This window comes from Somniosus microcephalus, chromosome 3, assembly GCF_052327205.1.
Source record: "Somniosus microcephalus isolate GS21.2 chromosome 3, FLI_Smic_1.0, whole genome shotgun sequence".
Taxonomy (NCBI): domain Eukaryota; kingdom Metazoa; phylum Chordata; class Chondrichthyes; order Squaliformes; family Somniosidae; genus Somniosus; species Somniosus microcephalus.
In genome coordinates, this window is record NC_140989.1 from 114,839,293 (window position 1) to 114,857,551 (window position 18,259).

General features: G+C 43.9%; 1 protein-coding gene across 10 annotated transcripts in view; it reads left to right on the forward strand.

The window, feature by feature from the left end:
* The window catches only part of LOC147121275 (AT-rich interactive domain-containing protein 1B-like), a 673,710-nt gene that overhangs the window by 37,175 nt on the left and 618,276 nt on the right, over positions 1–18,259 (forward strand). For all 10 annotated transcript variants that reach the window (XM_085981504.1, XM_085981501.1, XM_085981503.1 and 7 more), the window contains exon 2: positions 10,671–10,874. In XM_085981504.1, coding sequence (XP_085837630.1) covers positions 10,671–10,874 — 204 coding nt within the window. The remainder of the gene's footprint in view (positions 1–10,670; positions 10,875–18,259) is intronic.

Below are 18,259 nucleotides of genomic sequence, written 5' to 3' on the forward strand. Positions count from 1 at the left end.
AGTTCCATAGTTGTCAGCAGTCTTCTGGTACCTCAGGCAAGAGGCTATTATATGGGCTTGAGCCCAGATAGTTGGCGTTTCCAAGCTTTTGTATCATGGGTACAGCACAGTTGAGCTAATGCTGCCCTTAGTCACACATGCACTTTGCTGTGGGATAATGATTGGGAATGGGAGCCATGGCTTTTTATTCCTACCTTTCCCTAACACAGTGGTGCAGAGGCCAATTGTAGTGTTCCTACACTTGTCTCCGCTAAGCACAGACTTGTCTGTGCTGTGTCTTCATTTGAAATCTGGTGTGCAATAACTTGAAGTCCCTCTGCTCAAACCTGACCCTGCTGTTTGTTCTGTTTCTGCTGGTCTGGATGACATCAGAAATGGGAACAAATGGAAATGCACCTTTTATGTGAACTTTGTGGTAAGTTAAAAGGCGGGGGTGAAATTGTGTGCCTTTGTGCCTCCCGTTAGCGCTAACGGGATGCAAATGGCTTTGCAACCGGGCACAGCGCTGACATCGACTCCCGCCATATTCAGCAGGAGTTTTGCGGTGGTGCTATGGCATTGTGCCCCGATCTCCTTCGCCCAAAGATCGTGACGTCCTCAAGGTGCGTATCACTCCGGTAGCATCCTGGACCTGAAATTGACTTCCGTCCGCTGCAGCAGCGCCGGTCGAAAACACCGACAGTTGCAGGAGGCGTGCATCGGGCGGCTGGCTGCTTCGGGGGTGATGATTAAAAGTGATGTGGCAGAGGTAAGTTTTAAAAAAAACTTACCTTCCTTGTTGCAGTTTTTTTCGCGGGTTCCTGCCCATGATCGATCAGCCTGGCACTCTGCTTGAGTGCCAGACTGATTGTGCGGGACCGTGGCTGCCTTGGTGGTCCAGGTAGGTACATTTTATATTGCAGAGCCTGCAGCGATGGCCCTTCCCTTTTAAGGGAGGGAAGGAGCCTTTGAACGCGACAGTGCTGCACGGCCCATTGTGCAGCGCTGCTGAAGTCTCTGCCCCACCTGCTGCCGATTGCGCTCCAAGAAGGAAGTGGAGCGTTTGATTTGATTTAGCGCTCTATTTCCTTCCTGGAGCGCATAACTGAATTTTTTAAAAGTTTAGAAACATTAGCGCCTGATGCTAATTTTCTCAACTTTTAAAAGTTAGCGCCCCAAACGGGGCTATAATGATTTTCTCCCCCAAAGTATTTTGGGATTTATGACTTGATTGTGGAGGGTGAGTATAAAGTTTTTGCACTATGTAAAATTAATTTGTTTGTTTGTTTCTGCCAATTAATGCGATCTTTCAGTTTCATTTTGAAAGGAGTCATTGTATTCTATTTTAGTGACCATTGGAAAAGCAGATGTATTATTTGTGTCTAAAAGTGTCTTGTCCTTGTTGCAGAGTTTACCGTATTCTTGTAAAAGAATCCTGTCATAGCTGGTAATAGCTCAGTAATTGTTTTGCTGAATCCCTCCATCACTACCAGATGATTTTCTGTTAAATAGACCCATGGGGTTAGACTAACATTATCTATTAGTCAATTTCAACAGCAAAGTCTAGTTGTTGAGACAACGTACAGTAATCAATTGTGGCACTGTTTGTTAAAACTTGCACATTAAGATTATTGATCATTGATTCTTTTTAAAGTTTAAATAAAAACCATGTTTACACGATTGGGACTGATAAGTGATACAACATCTGCTTATAACCAAATGTATGAGAGAATAAATGGTTTGCATGGCTGAAATTTTAGTTTACATGTGTAAACTGCTAAGTTAATGTTTGTGCAAAGTGAACAGTGTCTTCAGTACATTTACAATACATTTATCAAATAAAACTTATTTGAGTTGTGCTGCATAGTTTGTCATTCAATTGACTGTCACTAGGATTTCAGTAAGCTTCTAATCGTGGCCAACATTGCTCATTGTGTGAAATACTGCCAATCCTGAAAGCCTGTTTTAAACTTCATTGCCTGTGAAGTACTTTAGTACATTTTTTTTTCTCTCTCATATACTTTTTTTTCTCACACGTATTTTATTTTATTTTGTTTCCTCTGCTTGTCTGACATCCTGTACTGGTTGAGCAGAAATTTCCTCCCACTAAATATTGGGAAGACCGAAGCCATTGTCTTTGGTCCCCACCACAAACTCCGTTCCCTGGCCACAGACTCCATCCCTGGCAAATGTCTGAAGCTGAGCCAGACCGTTTGCAACCTTAGTGTTGTGTTTGACCCAGAGGGGAGCTTCCGACCACATATCTACGCCATCACCAAGGCTGCCTACTTCCACCTCCGTAACATCGCCTGACTCCAACCCTGCCTCAGCTTGTCTGCTGCTGAAACCCCCATTCATGTCTTTGTTACCTCTAGACTTGACTATTCAAATACTCTCCTGGCCGGCCTCCCATCTACCACCCTACATAAACCTTTGCTCACCCAAATCTTAACTTGCACCAAGCCCCATTCACCTATCACCCTTGTGCTTGCTGACTTACACTGGCTCCCAGTCTGGCAACACCTCCGTTTTAAAATTCTCATCTTTGTCTTCAAATCCCTCCACGGCTCACCCTCCCTATCTCTGTAACCTCCTCCAGCCTTACAAGCCTTTGAGATCTCTGCGTTCCTCCTATTCTGGCATCTTGCGCATCCCCGATTTTAATCGCCCCCCCCCCGGCCCCGGCGTTCTGTTGCTCTCCCTCGCCCCCCCCCACCCCGGCGTTCTGTCGCTCTCCCTCGGCCCCCCGCCCCGGCGTTCTGTCGCTCTCCCTCGCCCCCCCCCCACCCCGGCGTTCTGTCGCTCTCCCTCGCCCCCCCCCCCCCACCCCGGCGTTCTGTCGCTCTCCCTCGGCCCCCCACCCCGGCGTTCTGTCGCTCTCCCTCGGCCCCCCCGCCCCGGCGTTCTGTCGCTCTCCCTCGGCCCCCCGCCCCGGCGTTCTGTCGCTCTCCCTCGGCCCCCCGCCCCGGCGTTCTGTCGCTCTCCCTCGGCCCCCCCGCCCCGGCGTTCTGTCGCTCTCCCTCGGCCCCCCGCCCCGGCGTTCTGTCGCTCTCCCTCGGCCCCCCGCCCCGGCGTTCTGTCTCTGTCCCTCACCCCCCCCCCCCCCCCAATCTCGGCATTCTGTCTCTCTCCCTCCGCCCCGGCGTGTTCTCTCTCTCTCTCTCTCTCTCTCTTTATTTCTGTCTTTCTCCCTCTCCCTCTCCCTCTCCCCCTCCCTCCCTCCCTCCCTCTCTCGGCCCCCCCGCCCCGGAGTTCTGTCTCTCTCCCTCGGCCCCGGCGTTCTGTCTCTCAGGCACCCGATTCCTCGCTCTCTCACTGGATCTGGCCAGAAAGCACTGGGCCAAACTGAATTCAGAGAATGTGCACCACTGTAATTTTGCCTGATTGAGGAGCCAGTGAGCTTGATAGAATCAGAACTTGGTATAGCTAATGATGGTAAAATTGATTGTTTGCAAGAGCCAAATAGGATAGGTTTTGCTAATGTTGTACTGTAAGGAGTTCTGACTCATCCAAGGTTTAATGTGGGAGAAGCAGTCAGATACAGGAAACTCTTGTTTCAACGGCACCTAAAAATCCGGATTTCTCTCCTTAACCAGTAAAATTCATACTCCGAAAACAACACCTCAATAACCGGAAATGTTGCCGAGTCCGAGTCTCCCGCGGTGGCCGAGTTAGTCAGTGGGGGTAGTTCTCCAAACTGCCACTACTCGGCTTCTTGGCACTGTCGGAAGTCCAAACACCTCAATAACAGGAGTCTGACTCTCCCGCGCTGCCAGTAGTCTCTTCCGATCCGCCATTTTTCTGTTTACTGTTTAAGTTTCGTTTTACTGTTAAGTAATTAAAGTTATGGATTACCCTCAACTGGCAGTACTGTACTTAATCAAGCATCTTCCACCATCCATTTAACACAACATTCTGTAGGTGAGTACCCGATTACTGTATACTGCACATTTCTTGATTTTTTAAAATTTTTGTTTGTTAAAAATAGCCTTGTTAGATAACCCTCTCCGTCGTCCGGAATTTTTAATCAACCGGCACCATCCCGGTCCCGTTGGTGCCGGATACCAAAGAGCTTCCTGTAATACAGCAGTTGTTTGGAGTCACTGGGGATGACAGACATACAGTTGCATGCCATTGGAAACTGGGTATGATTATCAATGATACCACCTAGGGATGGCATAACATGGCAGATGCAACACAAATACAGCTGCTGGCACTTTGGCATCAGAGTTACCCAACAGAAATGCTCAAGGAGGGTTTTGGTGCCTTTGGCAGCTCTGGTCTTGCGTCATTTATTTTACTGGGTTCTCTCTGATAGCATTAGCACGTGAGTTTGAGGTCACTTGCCTACAGCTTGGATTACAGAAGTTGTTGGCTCTGATGTTTTATTATTAAAACTCCCACACTATATAATGGCAGAAGTAGCTTAAATTGAATTGCCCTACATTCTCTCAGGAATTCATTAAACTGGATTTGTGAAAGTAATTGTTTTTCACTTTAATACTCACCTAATTGGTTGAACTCAATTCAACAATTACCTTTTTTTTTGAATAGCAGTGATATCTGTGTTTTGTCTGTCAGTTTGTGCAGTGTAACAAGTTACTGAGCACATCATAGATTCTGTTTACTGCCCAGGAGGAAATACAAACCTCCAGGCTAGCCCCTCACAGTGGTAATGTTTTTAAAGAGAAAAACATCATCAAACTTTACCCATGTGGGATCATGTTTTTTTTAAATATAGAATTCTGGGAGCATGCTTCCAGACAAGTTAAAATTCGAACAAACTTGCATTTGTATAGCCCTTTCGTGGCCCCAGGACATCCCAAAGCAGCCATTGAAGTACTTTTGAAGTGTAATCAGTAGGCACCCAGCAAGGTCCCACAAACTGCGGTGAGGTAAATGACCAGATAATCTAATTGTGTGATGTTGGATGAGGGATAAAATATTGGTCGTTACACCAGAAGAATTTCCCTACTATTCTTTGAGTAGTGCCATTGGGTAGATTGGAACTTCGTTTAATATCTCTGACAATGCAGCACTCCCTCAGTACTGCACTGAATTGTCAGCCTAGATTATGGGCTCAATTCTCTGAAGTTGGCTTTGAGCATATGACATCCGACTCCAATGAGAGTGCTACCACTGAGATGTGGCGGACACCTTTAAAGTACTTGAAAGGCCATTGTCGGTGTTTATCCTGGACTGCTCTTGGGGTGGTTCATGTTGACTGTGAGCCATTGCCACAGCACTCCGATCTGATCACCAGGCTTTCCCTAGACATTGGGGCAGAAATTCGGGTCGGGGGCTTGCCGCGCGTGCAAGCCCCCGATCTGCACTTACCCGACGCGCCGGCCGTTGAGCTTCAGGGACGCCTGGAATTCCTGTTTTAAAATGTTGACTCCCGGGCAGCGTCTGACGTCACACCGCCCAGGAGTGCAGCCAGCGCGAAGCCTGGAGCGCGCAGTGCAAGTGAGACACGCCCCTTGAGGTCTCATTTTAAAAGGACACGCCCCCAATGTTTCTCACAAGCTGCAAAGCATTTTTACATGTAGAGCAGCATTTTAAAAAGGTTTTTGGTATTTTTAAGAAGCTTTTGGTAACTTTTATAAACTTTTAAAAACGTTTACATTATTTTGAAGAATCTGAAGTAGTTTTAAACAGAATTAAAGCGATTTAAAGACTTTTAAAAGCCCTGGAAGCATTTTTTTCATTCCATTTATTTAATTAGCAACGTCGTCGTCGTACGTGTCTTCACACTGTTCCCTTTGGGGAACCGTATGAAGTGGTGGAAGGATTTCTGGCCGTGATTAACGCTCCTTCCGTGACCGTAACCATCTTTGTACCAGCCATTAGGGTGGTTAGTCCTATGGCGGGAGGGTTTTACGGGCTCCCACAACCTATACGAAGGCGGGGGGCACCCACGGAAGCAAATATCCCACTGGATGTCTACCCAGAATTTAGAGCCGGAGCTCCGACTCCACTTGCCGGGACTGTCTGGAGCGGGGTTAGAAACCCTACGCCGTGTGGCCCAGCGGCGGGGATGCTACCGCTACGCCAAAGGCCCACTCAGATTAGCAACGTGAAATGGCTGGAATGAGCACAATTCACGGCATTAAAAGAACTCACAATTGAACTGATGATGACCTCAGCAATCTCCTCAACGAGGTGGAGGCGCAGCGCCTGCTCATCATTGGTAATGAGAAGTCCAAGGCGCCGCAAAAAGGACAGATGATAGCTTGGTCTTTCAAGTGGCAGCATAGGGCTCCAGTCACGGGGAGGGAAAAGGCGCAGGAAACGTATGGGCGTCACCTTTTGCGCGGAGTGGGCCTTTTGCGTAGCGGTAAGCATCCCCGCCGCTGGGCCAGAAGGAGTAGGGTTTCGAGCCCCGCTCCAGACAGTCCCGGCAAGTGGAGTTGGAGCTCCAACTATAAATTCTGGGTGGACATCCAACGGGATACTTGCGTCTGCGGGTGTGGGTGGCCCCCCCCCCTCAGATGGGTTGTGGGAGCCTGTAAAACCCTCACGCCATAGGACTAACGACCCTAATGGCTGGTATGAAGATGGTTATGGTCACGGAAGGAGCGTTAACGTGGCCAGAAATCCTTCCACCACTTCGTACAGTTCCCGAAAGGGAACAGTGTGAGGATACGTACGACGATGACTTCTTGCGCAATGCACCTCCTTGGATCCTCAGTCGCAGATGCGAGGGGGCAAATCGTGCAATTGTTAAATTTTTCATTTTATTGACATGTAAAATGTTGGCCCGGTAATTCCGTTCCAAACGCGTGAGTACGGTCGGGGTACTCACGCGTTTGGCCGGAAGAAATGCCGGTTTTCAGCATGCACAGCGCATGCGGGGAAAACCGGCATTTCCTGTCCTCTGAACGAAGGGGTTCAGAGGCAGAACGCGTGCGACTGCACAGGCAGCGCGTGCGCAGTAAAATTCGCCGGTTTCATTCATGCTTTCAGTGAGGTTAAGTCCTTACAACTTACACATGAAAAAAGCATGAGTACAGTTACTCCAGAGACTGCGGAGGAAGATATATTTTATCGTGGAGCTTCTGAAAGGCAATATTTTTGTTTGGGAAAGGGAGGAAAGTTATTTTAAGAAATGCTGAGGTAAGTTTTAAAGTTTATTTTTGTTTTTTAAAATGGGTTTTCAGTACTGTAGGTAGAAGGAGCAATTGTGGCTATGTGAATTGAATTTGCTGTGTTTATTAAATGTGAAAATGACTCCAACATTTTTAAGAAAGAAACTTTTCATCAGTAATATATTCTTTTAAGTAATTATGTATGTATGTCTGTATATATTCCTTTGCGTATATATGTATGTATATATTCCTTTACTTATGTGTATGAATGTATGTGTTTAATTATGACTTTCAGAGAAAGTAACTTATTGGAAAATCATAATTAAATACATACATTCATACACATAAGTAAAGGAATATATACATATACGTAAAGGAATATATATGGACATACATACATAATTACTTAAAAGAATATATTACTGATGAACAGTTTCTTAAAAATGTTGGAAATGTTGCATTACTCATTTTAGAACAGTCATTTTCACATTTAATAAACACAGCAAATTCAATTCACACAGCCACAATTGCTCCTTCTACCTACAGTACTGAAAAACCGTTTTAAAAAAAAAAAAAAAAAAAAAAATTAAACTTTAAAACTTACCTCATCATTTCTTAAAATAACTTTCCTCCCTTTCCCAAACAAAAATATTGCCTTTCAGAAGCTCCACGATAAAATATATCTTCCTCCGCAGCCTCTGGGGCAACTTTACACATGCTTTTTTCATGTGTAAGTTGTAAGGACTTAACCTCACTGAATCCATGAATGAAATCGACGAAGTTCACTGCGCACGCGCTGCCTGTGCAGTCGCACGCGCTGTGCCTCTGAACCCCTTCGTTCAGAGGACAGGAAATGCCGGTTTTCTCCGCATGCGCTGTGCATGCTGAAAACCGGCATTTCCTCCGACCAGACGCGTGAGTACCCCGACCGTACTCATGCGTTTGGAACGGAATTACTGGGCCATTATCTTCTACAAGCATGAACCAGTTTCTGCATGTATGCTAATGGAATCCAATTGCATCTCTATGCCGCCTGCACCGACTCCAAGGCAATTGTTGCAATATCCGATTGCTTCTTGAACATCAAGCCATCATATCTGGTCACTAAAATTGTATAGTGATTTGAAACAAAATCTAATACCATTCTGGTTTGATTTTGTAAACTATAAATATAATGTTCTGTGATGTTTGTTGTATTGAAGTTTAGGCTTCTTCACTCGTTATAAATGGAACTACTTTTATGACTAAGGAAATCCATTAATTAATGGGAGAAATAAAAAGAGAAAATGCTGGAAATACTCAGCCTATCACGTAGCATCTGGCCACTGCCTGCCCCCCACCCCGGGCTTTTGACTTCTAGAAAATGGGTTTGAATCCAGCCTAGACTGATGAGATGAAAGTCTCTTCTAAGTACTGAATATAAAAATCTGATGTGGGCTGTCTGGTGGACATGGGCCTAGAGTACAAAATTATCTCAGAGGACACAAAATAGCTGATGTGGCAAACTGAAATAATACCACACTGATGCAGTATTACATAGAATGTACAGCACAGAAACAGTATGGTGTGCTCTGCTGAGTTGAGGGCTGAGATGCATTGGGGTGGAGTAAAGGGAAAATTGCTCTGCATCTGACTGTCCGAAACATTGGATCCTCATTATCTGCAAAAATATTCATGGGAATTGGGGTTTGGATTTGCATAAACCACCGAAAATGCCATTGAGTGTTTTGTTTTTAGTTCTTGATGTTACAGACTCTGTGTTCTTGATCAAGTAGAGCTAATGGTTGTTATCTGGATGTTCAGTACTTAGAAGAATTTACTATCCATGCTGCTCTCACTTTTCCCAGGAATCTCATTTTTTAAAAGAAAAACATTGATTCTTTTTTATTGTGGCATTGCTGATGATGAAGAAATGGCGAAAAATGTCCAGGTCAGGAAGAAGGAGAACTTGGCAGTGATGATGTTTCCATGTACTTGCTGCCTTTCTCCTACTTGAGTGGTGGAGGTCGTGGGTTTGGAAGGCGCTGCAGTACATCCTGTAGATAATATACAATGCAGTCATGGTATACTGGTGGGGGTGGATGTTTAGGCTAGTGGGTGGGGTGTGGAATGTGTTGAACTTCTTGAGCTGCACTCATCCAAGCAAGTGGAGATTATTTCATCACACACTTAATTTGTGCCTTGTAAGTGGTGGCTAGGCTTTGGGGAGTCGGGAGGTGAGCTATTCACTGCAGTATACCCAGCTTCTGACCCGATGATGTAGCCATGGAATTTATGTGGCGGTTCCAGTTGAGTTTCTGGTCAATAGTGATCACCAGGATTTTGATCGTGGAGGGCTTGATGATGGTAATGACATTGAATGGCAAGCGGAGGTAGTTACGCTCTCTTGTGTTGGAGATTGTTATTGCTTGGCACTTTTGTGGCGCAGATGTTATTTGCCACTCATCAGCCCAAGCCTGGATGTTGTCCAGATCTTGCTACGTGCGGTTATGGACTGCTTCATTGTGTGAGGTAATGTGAACGGAGCTGAGCACTGTGCAATCATTAATGAACCGCCCCACTTCTGACCTTATGGAGGAAAGGCCATTAATGAAGCAGCTGAAAATAGTTGGGCCTAGGGCGCTGCCCTGAGGAACTTCTGCAGCTATGTTTTGTGGCTGAGATGCTTGCCCTCCAACGACCACAGCCATCTTCCTTTGTGCTAGGAATGACTCTAGCTAGCCACTGGAGAGTTTCCCCCCCAATCCTCACTGACCAGTTTTACTAGGGCTCCTTGGTGCCACACTCGGTCGAATACTGCGTTCATGCTAAGGGCAGTCACTCTCGCCTCTGGAATTCAGTTCTTGTGTCCATCTTGGACCAAGGCTACAATGCGGTCTGGATCTGAGTGATCCTGGCGGAATCCAAACGAAACATCGGTGAACAGGTTATTGTTGCGTAAGTGCACATGCTGGGAATTTGATCAGCTAACCTAAATAGACCATCTAGAATTTTAAAAACTCACTGTCAGACAAAAAACATGGTTGGGGTGGGGGGGGGGGGGGGGAGTCTATTATTTGCAGTTTTCATTATTCATTGGGGGTGGGGGTTTATTATGGTGGATGATTGAGAGTTTGATGTGCCTCACTTAGGAGTGCTTTGATGCTGTCATTAGGTGCCTGAAAGTGTTCAACTTCCTATCACTAGCATCTTGCTTCAATGAACACTAAAAATGAAGCAAACTGAATCTGTCGCCTATCTTTTTGTATTAACAAAACTGCCCTATTCATAGCCTTGTGTGGCAATCTTGCAAACTGAAGTATCACGTCTAATACACAAAATACAAGATTACCATCTATTGGGGAAAATTTGATAATATGACCAATGGGGAGGGAGATAAACTGAGCTACATATATATATGTTTTCTGTTTTGCCGCTGTTTATGAAATGAGCATGTATTGAAATATTTTCTGAGCAAGTACGCGACACACACCATCTATGATCAGCAGTGAGAATGTTCTGAGGTGTTTCTTAGCCTGTTTTTTCACTGAAATAGCAGGATATGAATTACCAGTATGTTGTAGTTGTTTAATATTTATCACTTATCCATTGTTCTTGATGTAGGGCAATCCAATCGAACAGATGGGTATGAAGAGACCCCAGCTCTACGGGATGAACAACAATCCTTATTCGCAGCAGCAGCAACAACAACAGAGTGGGCCTTACCCTGGGCAACCATATGGACCTCCCACACCACAGCGCTATCCAATGAGCATGCAGGGCAGGAATCAAAGCAGCATGGGAGGAATGCAATACCCACAGCAACAGGTAAACATAACTATATATTAATCAAAAGTTGAAATCTATTTTCAGACTATTGTAGATCGCAGTAGTCCTTGTATTTTCTTTTTTTGGACAACTTGGAATTCATTTTCCTATTGATCATGCCAGTTACTAATGGGAGTGGTTTTAATACTTGTGGATTCTCTAAAGTAGCCTTTGGAATTGAAGTACACTGCATATTGCAGAGAATAACCAATGCATAGGTAGTAGTCTGATTCAGGAGGTGCAGATAACCTAAGCATCATGTGTGAAGTTTGAGTAGTTTTATAACTGTCATCTAAATCCTGCAGTGAGAAGCTGCTGCCTTGAAACTATTCCCATGCATCTGTCACTTTATTAAAAAAAAAAATCATGAACGCAGTGAGTTTGTAATGGGGTGGGGGGCAGAAATGCTTTTTTTTCTCCTCAAGGTTGTCCCCTGTCTTGGGCAGATATCAACCACTATGCTGTTACATGGTGGAGGCGGGGGGGGAGGAGATGCAGCAGCTGCAAGTATCTAAATCAGAAAAGACTCCCAATAGTGTATACAAGAACTGAATCATGCTGTTGAGTAATGCTCACGCAGAAGGATTAATACTGGCAAAGAAACCACGTCATTTTTTGAGTGTTAACTTTCAGTTATGATCAGAAAATATTTCCATTTATATCATGATGGTTTTAGTTAAGGGGTAAAATATCTGAAGAATCTTTACTGGGCTATGAAGCTATAATGAAATCCATATTGTAAAGGAATTAATTATTTGACAGCCACATAAGTGATATAATTGGACTTTGATCTAAAGCTGTGAATAATTCCAAGGCGTATAAGGGATAGAATTATATCCTTTCCATCCATGGTCTGTGTTGTTAGCTGATCACAGTTGGGCTATGGTAGCAGTCCTACAATTTTCCTCTATCTCTGGGTTAGCTGGGGGGGGAATTGGGACATGGTTCTCATCGCTATATAGTGACTCCTCCTGAAAGTTGAGTATGTGGGCATAGAATGAATTTCGACAGATTTGGTCTCGGTTGTGATCACTACCTCTCCTCTGTGAAATAGCCTGTTAGTTACTATTGAGACACAGTTTTATCTGTGAGCGCTCAGATTTGCACATGGTCTCCAGCTGCACTGAGGCTTTTCAGTAATTTTAAAGAACTGAAAGCGGAAGCTGCTTTTGTTTTGCCAATTCCTCACTCCAACCCCAGGAAGGTTCCGATTCTTGCTGGAGTACAGTTCACAGGATGGTAGCTGCCCTCCGGTACCTTGTCCAAGTGGCCATTCTTCATGTGTGAGCCCAGAGTGAGTGTTGCCAGGCAACCTGACTGTGGGGTTATCACAGCTGACATCCAAACTCAAGTACTTTCCAACAGGAATCGCAGATAACGATCAGGATCGGGAAACTTTTTATAAAATACTTCTCTAATTTTTACTTGAGACCAATAATAGTGTCTCCTACTGCCACCTCCTGTGAAATCACTTGGAATTTTATCTGGATCCTTCTGGCTGTATGCCTCAGCTACACGTTTCCTTTACTAACTAAGCCATTACGGAGTCAGCATAGTGATCAGTTGATAGTTATTAAAAAGTAAAGGGCATTACAACTGGCTGCCAGAATTTACCATTTTAATAGCCTTCATATGATATTGTACATGTTGCTACCAATCTCAATGTTTGCATTGCTGTTCCATGTCAAATGCAATGTTCCCTTTAAGCTGTGCAGCCGGCTCACCAGTTTTTAAATGGAAAAAAAGTGTATGCACAGAATTTTGAATGGGCCGCACAGTCCGTTAAAGGGGCTGCACGGCCCAAAAAAAGAGGGAATATTGATCAAATGCATTGCATCGCGAAGGCGATTGAAACATTTTTGTGGGTGCTGTTTATGCTTTGAACTTCGAATGTAGAAACTGATATAGTTGTACCTCATTTGTATTGTGCACTTCAAAATGCACTAACTCTCCATTTCATTATTACAAGGTTGAAGCTGCCTGACTCCACGGTTTCCCCACAATAATCCTAATTTGGGGAAAATAAACTATTTGGTTAGTATTGGAATTGTCAGTCTATTGTGTGGGTGTGACGTGGACTACAGTCCACGTTACTGACAGCTCTAATGATAAATGAATGCAGCAAGCTTTACATTACATTACCATATCTTGGTAACTAAAGGGAATAGGAGATTGACTTTTTTTTAAATCTCAAAGTAGTGGCTATTTTAGGAAGTACTCTGCATAACTACATTTTTTCCCCTATTTTTTAATTCTATCTAGTTTAAAAATGCTGTGGTCTCTTGATATTTAAATGTGGTGACATTTATTCTAGAATAATGAATTTTCTTGCGTGTTGATAGTGGATTTGAGAGATTGTTAATTGGCTCAAGATCTTCCGTTCCAGTGTCAAATTCAGTGAAACATTAATGCCACTCGTACATATTAAGTGTATAGGAATGAAAGCTCCTACCACTCATTAATGCCTGTTGTCTTGGCTAATTCTGTCGCTGCTGCTGTTAATTTATTTACTAACCTAATCTAACTTGAGATGTTGTTGAGTAAAATCTGATTGGCTGGTCAACAGTGATTATTTCTTTTAGACATTTAGATTGAAGAACAAATTTTGAGTTCTTAAATTGACTCTATAACAGAGCAGGAAAACTAACCTGCTCTAAAGACTAAACACAATAACTGATTCTAGCTTGCCAGCTGTGATTTAGTTGGTAGATTATAGGAATTGCCATCTATTAAAATATGATGGTGCTCTAACGTGTCATTTATTTTAAAAGGGGATTTAAAAAGAACTTCTGGTCTTTCCTTCTTCCCACAACTATTCAATCCATGTGTCAAAAATGGCAGTACTCACACAATGTCACTGGTGACAAGGATCAGTGCTCTAACTTGTAGGATCAATATTATGATGTGCGTATGTATATTTGAGCCTGAAGCTGGAAATCGTTTTTCATCAGTGTGAATTATGGTAATTCTATTTTGACTTCCATCAGTTGATGCTTTTGTAATGTTCACACCAGTGTTGTTCGTTGGTGAATTAAGTTAAGAAAGTTAACAAAGAACATAATGATCTGTGTTGCTGGTTTTAAGTAAGCGTTGTGAAATGCCTGCCTTTGGACGTCTGTACTGACCATGGGTGTGGATATGTGCCTGAGAGTGAGCTGGAACAGCTGTAATGTTATCGTATGCCAATAACATTTAGTCAAGTGAACAGAAATGGGAAAAGTCAATAATGAATCCAAGGGAGAAAAAAACTTGCTAAGAAAGACCATTAACATAAAACTTTGAAGTGTTTGTCATGGACTTGGTAATATAATTAATCAGATAGGTAGTATTAATAGAACAACACCTGCAGCAGAGTACGTTATCACAGATTTATCTTGAAAGTTAAGAACAATGGAGTGTTTCCATCAGGCTAGATCATCACCGAGTCCATTCTTATTTCCTACCTAGGAATAATAACAATTGGAGAATTGAAGTTGGTGATGGAAGAAGAGACTTTGAAAAAAGTATGCGAACACACAATATTTATTGTAAAAACTCTGGTTATAATGCTGGTTGTGAAGGGAGTTCAGATGACCTTTTTAGTTCATTTTTAAAAATTCTAAACACTCAAATTAAAAAAAGAAATCTGTATTTCAAACTGCATTGTTAACACTAAAGTCCAGGTCAGCTTCATTTTATTAATCAATTGTAAAATAAATTCTGTCCCACAGGACCTTTTTTAGATTGTTCAGGAATACTCAGATAGCCATGTATTGGGTATGTGCGTCCACATACATAAAGGAAGCAAACCTTTTATTTTTTTGCTGGGGGGAGGGGTGCGGGGAGCTTGAGATTTCCTGGCAGTGACATGACTGTGCTGCACTTTGACTGAAGATCAGTAATAATGGCCAGCATTGAGAGCCCGAGTCAGCAGTGTAATTATGAAGCCTGGCTTGGAGACAGGATATTGGTTTTCTGTTGTTGGGTATCGGCCACTGTTTCAATACTGCTCTGTGGATGCTGATTCAGGGCCTGAGCTGGCAAGGTCTGCTGATGTGCAGTCAGTGGGGAGAGAAAATGCTGCAGTGTGCTACCAGAAGCAGATCATTGAGTACTAGTAAAGGATTCTGATATCGATAATCTGTTCAGTTTTTGTTCCATAATGTGCTAACTAGGAATCATCATAAATTGACAGCAAATGTAACCTTTTGGCTTTCTGAAGTGGCTTATTATGTTTTATTTATGTTTGTACTGGCCACAGACTTATCTGGTAATGAGCTGCAAATTACTGCAAGTTTACTGAGAAATAATTACGTCACAGTCACTAATCCAGTCATTAATGTCTTTTGTACATCAACAGCATGGAGCATACTGGCAGCCGACAATTGTACTGGCAATGGTTGCTGGCACAAGAACAGACCTGAAACTGAATGAATTAAGCAATCTCATAAATGATCATACATCGACTGGATGCATCCCAGGTTGCTGAGGGAAGTGAGGGTGGAAATTGTGGAGGCTGTAGCTGCAATCTTCCAATCCTCCTTGGACATGGAAGTGGGGCCAGAGGACTGAAGGATTGCAAGTGTTCCAAAGAGGAGAAGGTTAAACCCGACAACTACAGGCGAGTCAGCCGAATGTCGGTGGTGGGGAAACTGAGAGACATTAATCTGGGACAAAATTAATTGACACTTGGTTTAATAAATGAAAGACCGCTCATATTTGTTGAAGGCAAATCGTGTTTGACTAACTTGATTGATTTCTTTGATTAAACTAACCGAGAGGGTTGATGAGGGTAGTGCGGTTGATGATGTGTATATGGACTTTCAAAGGCGTTTGATAAAGTACCACATGATAGACTTGTTAGCAGAATTGAAGCCCATGGGATTAAAGGGGGCAGTGGCTGTGTGGATACAAAATTGGCTGGGGGACAGAAAGCAGAGAGTCGTTGTGAACGGTTGATTTTCAGATTGGAGGCAAGTGTGCAGTGGTTCCCCCCTCCAGGGGTCAGTTTTGGGACCACTGCTCTTTTTGATGTCTATTAATGACTTGGACTTGGGTAGACAGGGCATAATTTCAAAGTTTTCAGATGATACGAAACTTGGAAATGTAGTAAAAATTGGAGCAGGAATAGGCCATTCGGCCCAGTGAGGAGGATAGTAGCAGACTTCAGGAGGACATAGACAGACTGGTGAAATGGGCAGACACATAGCAGATGACACTTAACAGAGGTGTGAAGTGATTAATTGTGGTAGGAAGAATGAGGAGAGGCGATAACAAAATAAATCGTATAATTTAAAGGGGGTGCAGGAACAGAGACCTGGTTGTGGGGGATAAATGTACACAAGCCTTTGAAAGTGGCAGGGCAAGTTACAAAGGCTGTTAAAGGCATACAGGACCCTTGGCGTAATAAATAGTGCCATAGAGTACAAAAGCAAGGAAGTTATGGTAAATCTTTACGACATGCCGGTTAGGCCCCAGCAGGAGTATTGTGACCAATTCTGGGCACCACACTTTTTAGGAAGGATGCCAAGGTCTTCGAGAGGGTGCAGAGGAGATTTACTAAAATGGTACCAGGGATGAAAGGTTTGGGTTACGTGGAAAGACTAGAGAAACTGGGGTTGTTTTCCTTGGAGCAGAGAATGTTACGGGGAAATTTGATAGAGGTGTTCAAAATCGTGAAGGAGAAACTATTTCCAGTGGCAGAAAGGTTGGTAACCAGAGGACACAGATTTAAGGTATTTGGCTAAGGAACCAGAGGCGACATGAGGAAAAACATGTTTACGCAGTGAGTTATGATGATCTGGAACGCACTGCCAGAAAGGAAGCAGATTCAATAGTAACTTTCAAAAAGGAATTGGATAAAGGGGAAAAATTTGCAGGGCTATGGGGAAAGAGCAGGAGAGTGGAACTAACTGGAAAGCTCTTTCAAAGATCTGGCACAGGCATGATGGGCCGAATGACCACCTTCTGTGCTGTATCGTTCTATGATTCTATTCCATGAACCTGCCACGTACCCGCCTGATGCCAATTTTATGCCAGCAGTTTGCAAGGCATGTATGTCTGTTTTGGGGAAGCGGTACACTTCATTATAATATTTAAATCAGGCTCCCACAATGCAGATAGGAGCCTGATTTAACTTCAACAGTTGATGGCTAGGCTTCCCAGGACTTGGGGAAACTTGGGAAACTTTGCAACAAAATGGAGACAGGAGCATCTGGCTGCAGCAGGTAAGTGCTTTTAAGAGCAGTCCTTGTGGGCCAGGAGGAACAGCAGTACTCCTCCATGCCCTTCAAGCAAACCCTTGGCATCCCTTCTGTGAGCGGCCACCCTCCAATCTCTGATCTCCAGCCTGCCCCAGGATTGCCAACATCCATTTCCCCATCCTCCCTGATTGGCGGGCTCCGACCCCCCCCCCCATATCAACATTGCCGGGTTCCGACCCCTGCAACTGCACGGGTACAAGATTCAGTTGTTTGAAAGTTTCAATTTGCAACTTTATTTCTGATAGCCATACCTTGCCCAATATCTGGTAAAGGTAGAGTTAGGCCATTGAACGAAAATCATATAATATGTCTTGCTGACCCATACTGGTGGATTGGCCGTTTAGCTCATCTGTCATAAAGGTGGCAGCTTTTATGTGTCTCCACAAACATTATGGAAACACCTCTTTAGGTGGCACTCTCTGCCTTCAAAGTGAGCAGTACTGATGCCTCAAGTCATGACTGTCATCAATGGCAGCACTGTGAAATTTTATCATGAACTTGGTGTATGGTCAATTATGTGGAAGAACCCGACCACTGCATGGCAATTAGCCCTTTTTATTTCTCTTTTGGTAGGAAAACATCCCAAGGTGCTTCAAAGGTGTGTAATAAGACAGAAATTAACACAGAAGGAGATACAAGTACAGGTGACTAAAAGCTTGGCAAAGAGGAAAGTTGAGATAGGTGGGGAGACAGAAAGGAAGGTAATTCCAGAGCTGAAGGACAAGACTGCTAAAGACTGACAATGGTGGGTGGGTTGGGGGGATCACAAGTTCAGAGTTGGAGGAACGCAGAGTTCTTAACGGCTTGTAGGGTTGGAGGAGGTTACTGAGATAGGGGGGGCGATGCCATGCAGGGATTTGAATACGACAATGAGAATTTTAAAATTGAGGCGCTAGTGGACTGGAAGCCAATGTAGGTGAGTGAGGACAGGGATGTATGGGACTTGGTGCGAGTTAGGATGCAAGCAGCAGAGTTTTGGATGATTTCAAGTTTATGGAGGTTGGAAGATGGGAGGCCGACCAGGAAAGCATTGGAATAGTCAAGTCTGGAGGTAGCAAAAGTATGGGTGAGGTTTCAGTAGCAGATCGGCTGAGGCAGGGGCGGAGACGGACGATGTTCTGGTGGTGGAAGTAAGTGGTCTTT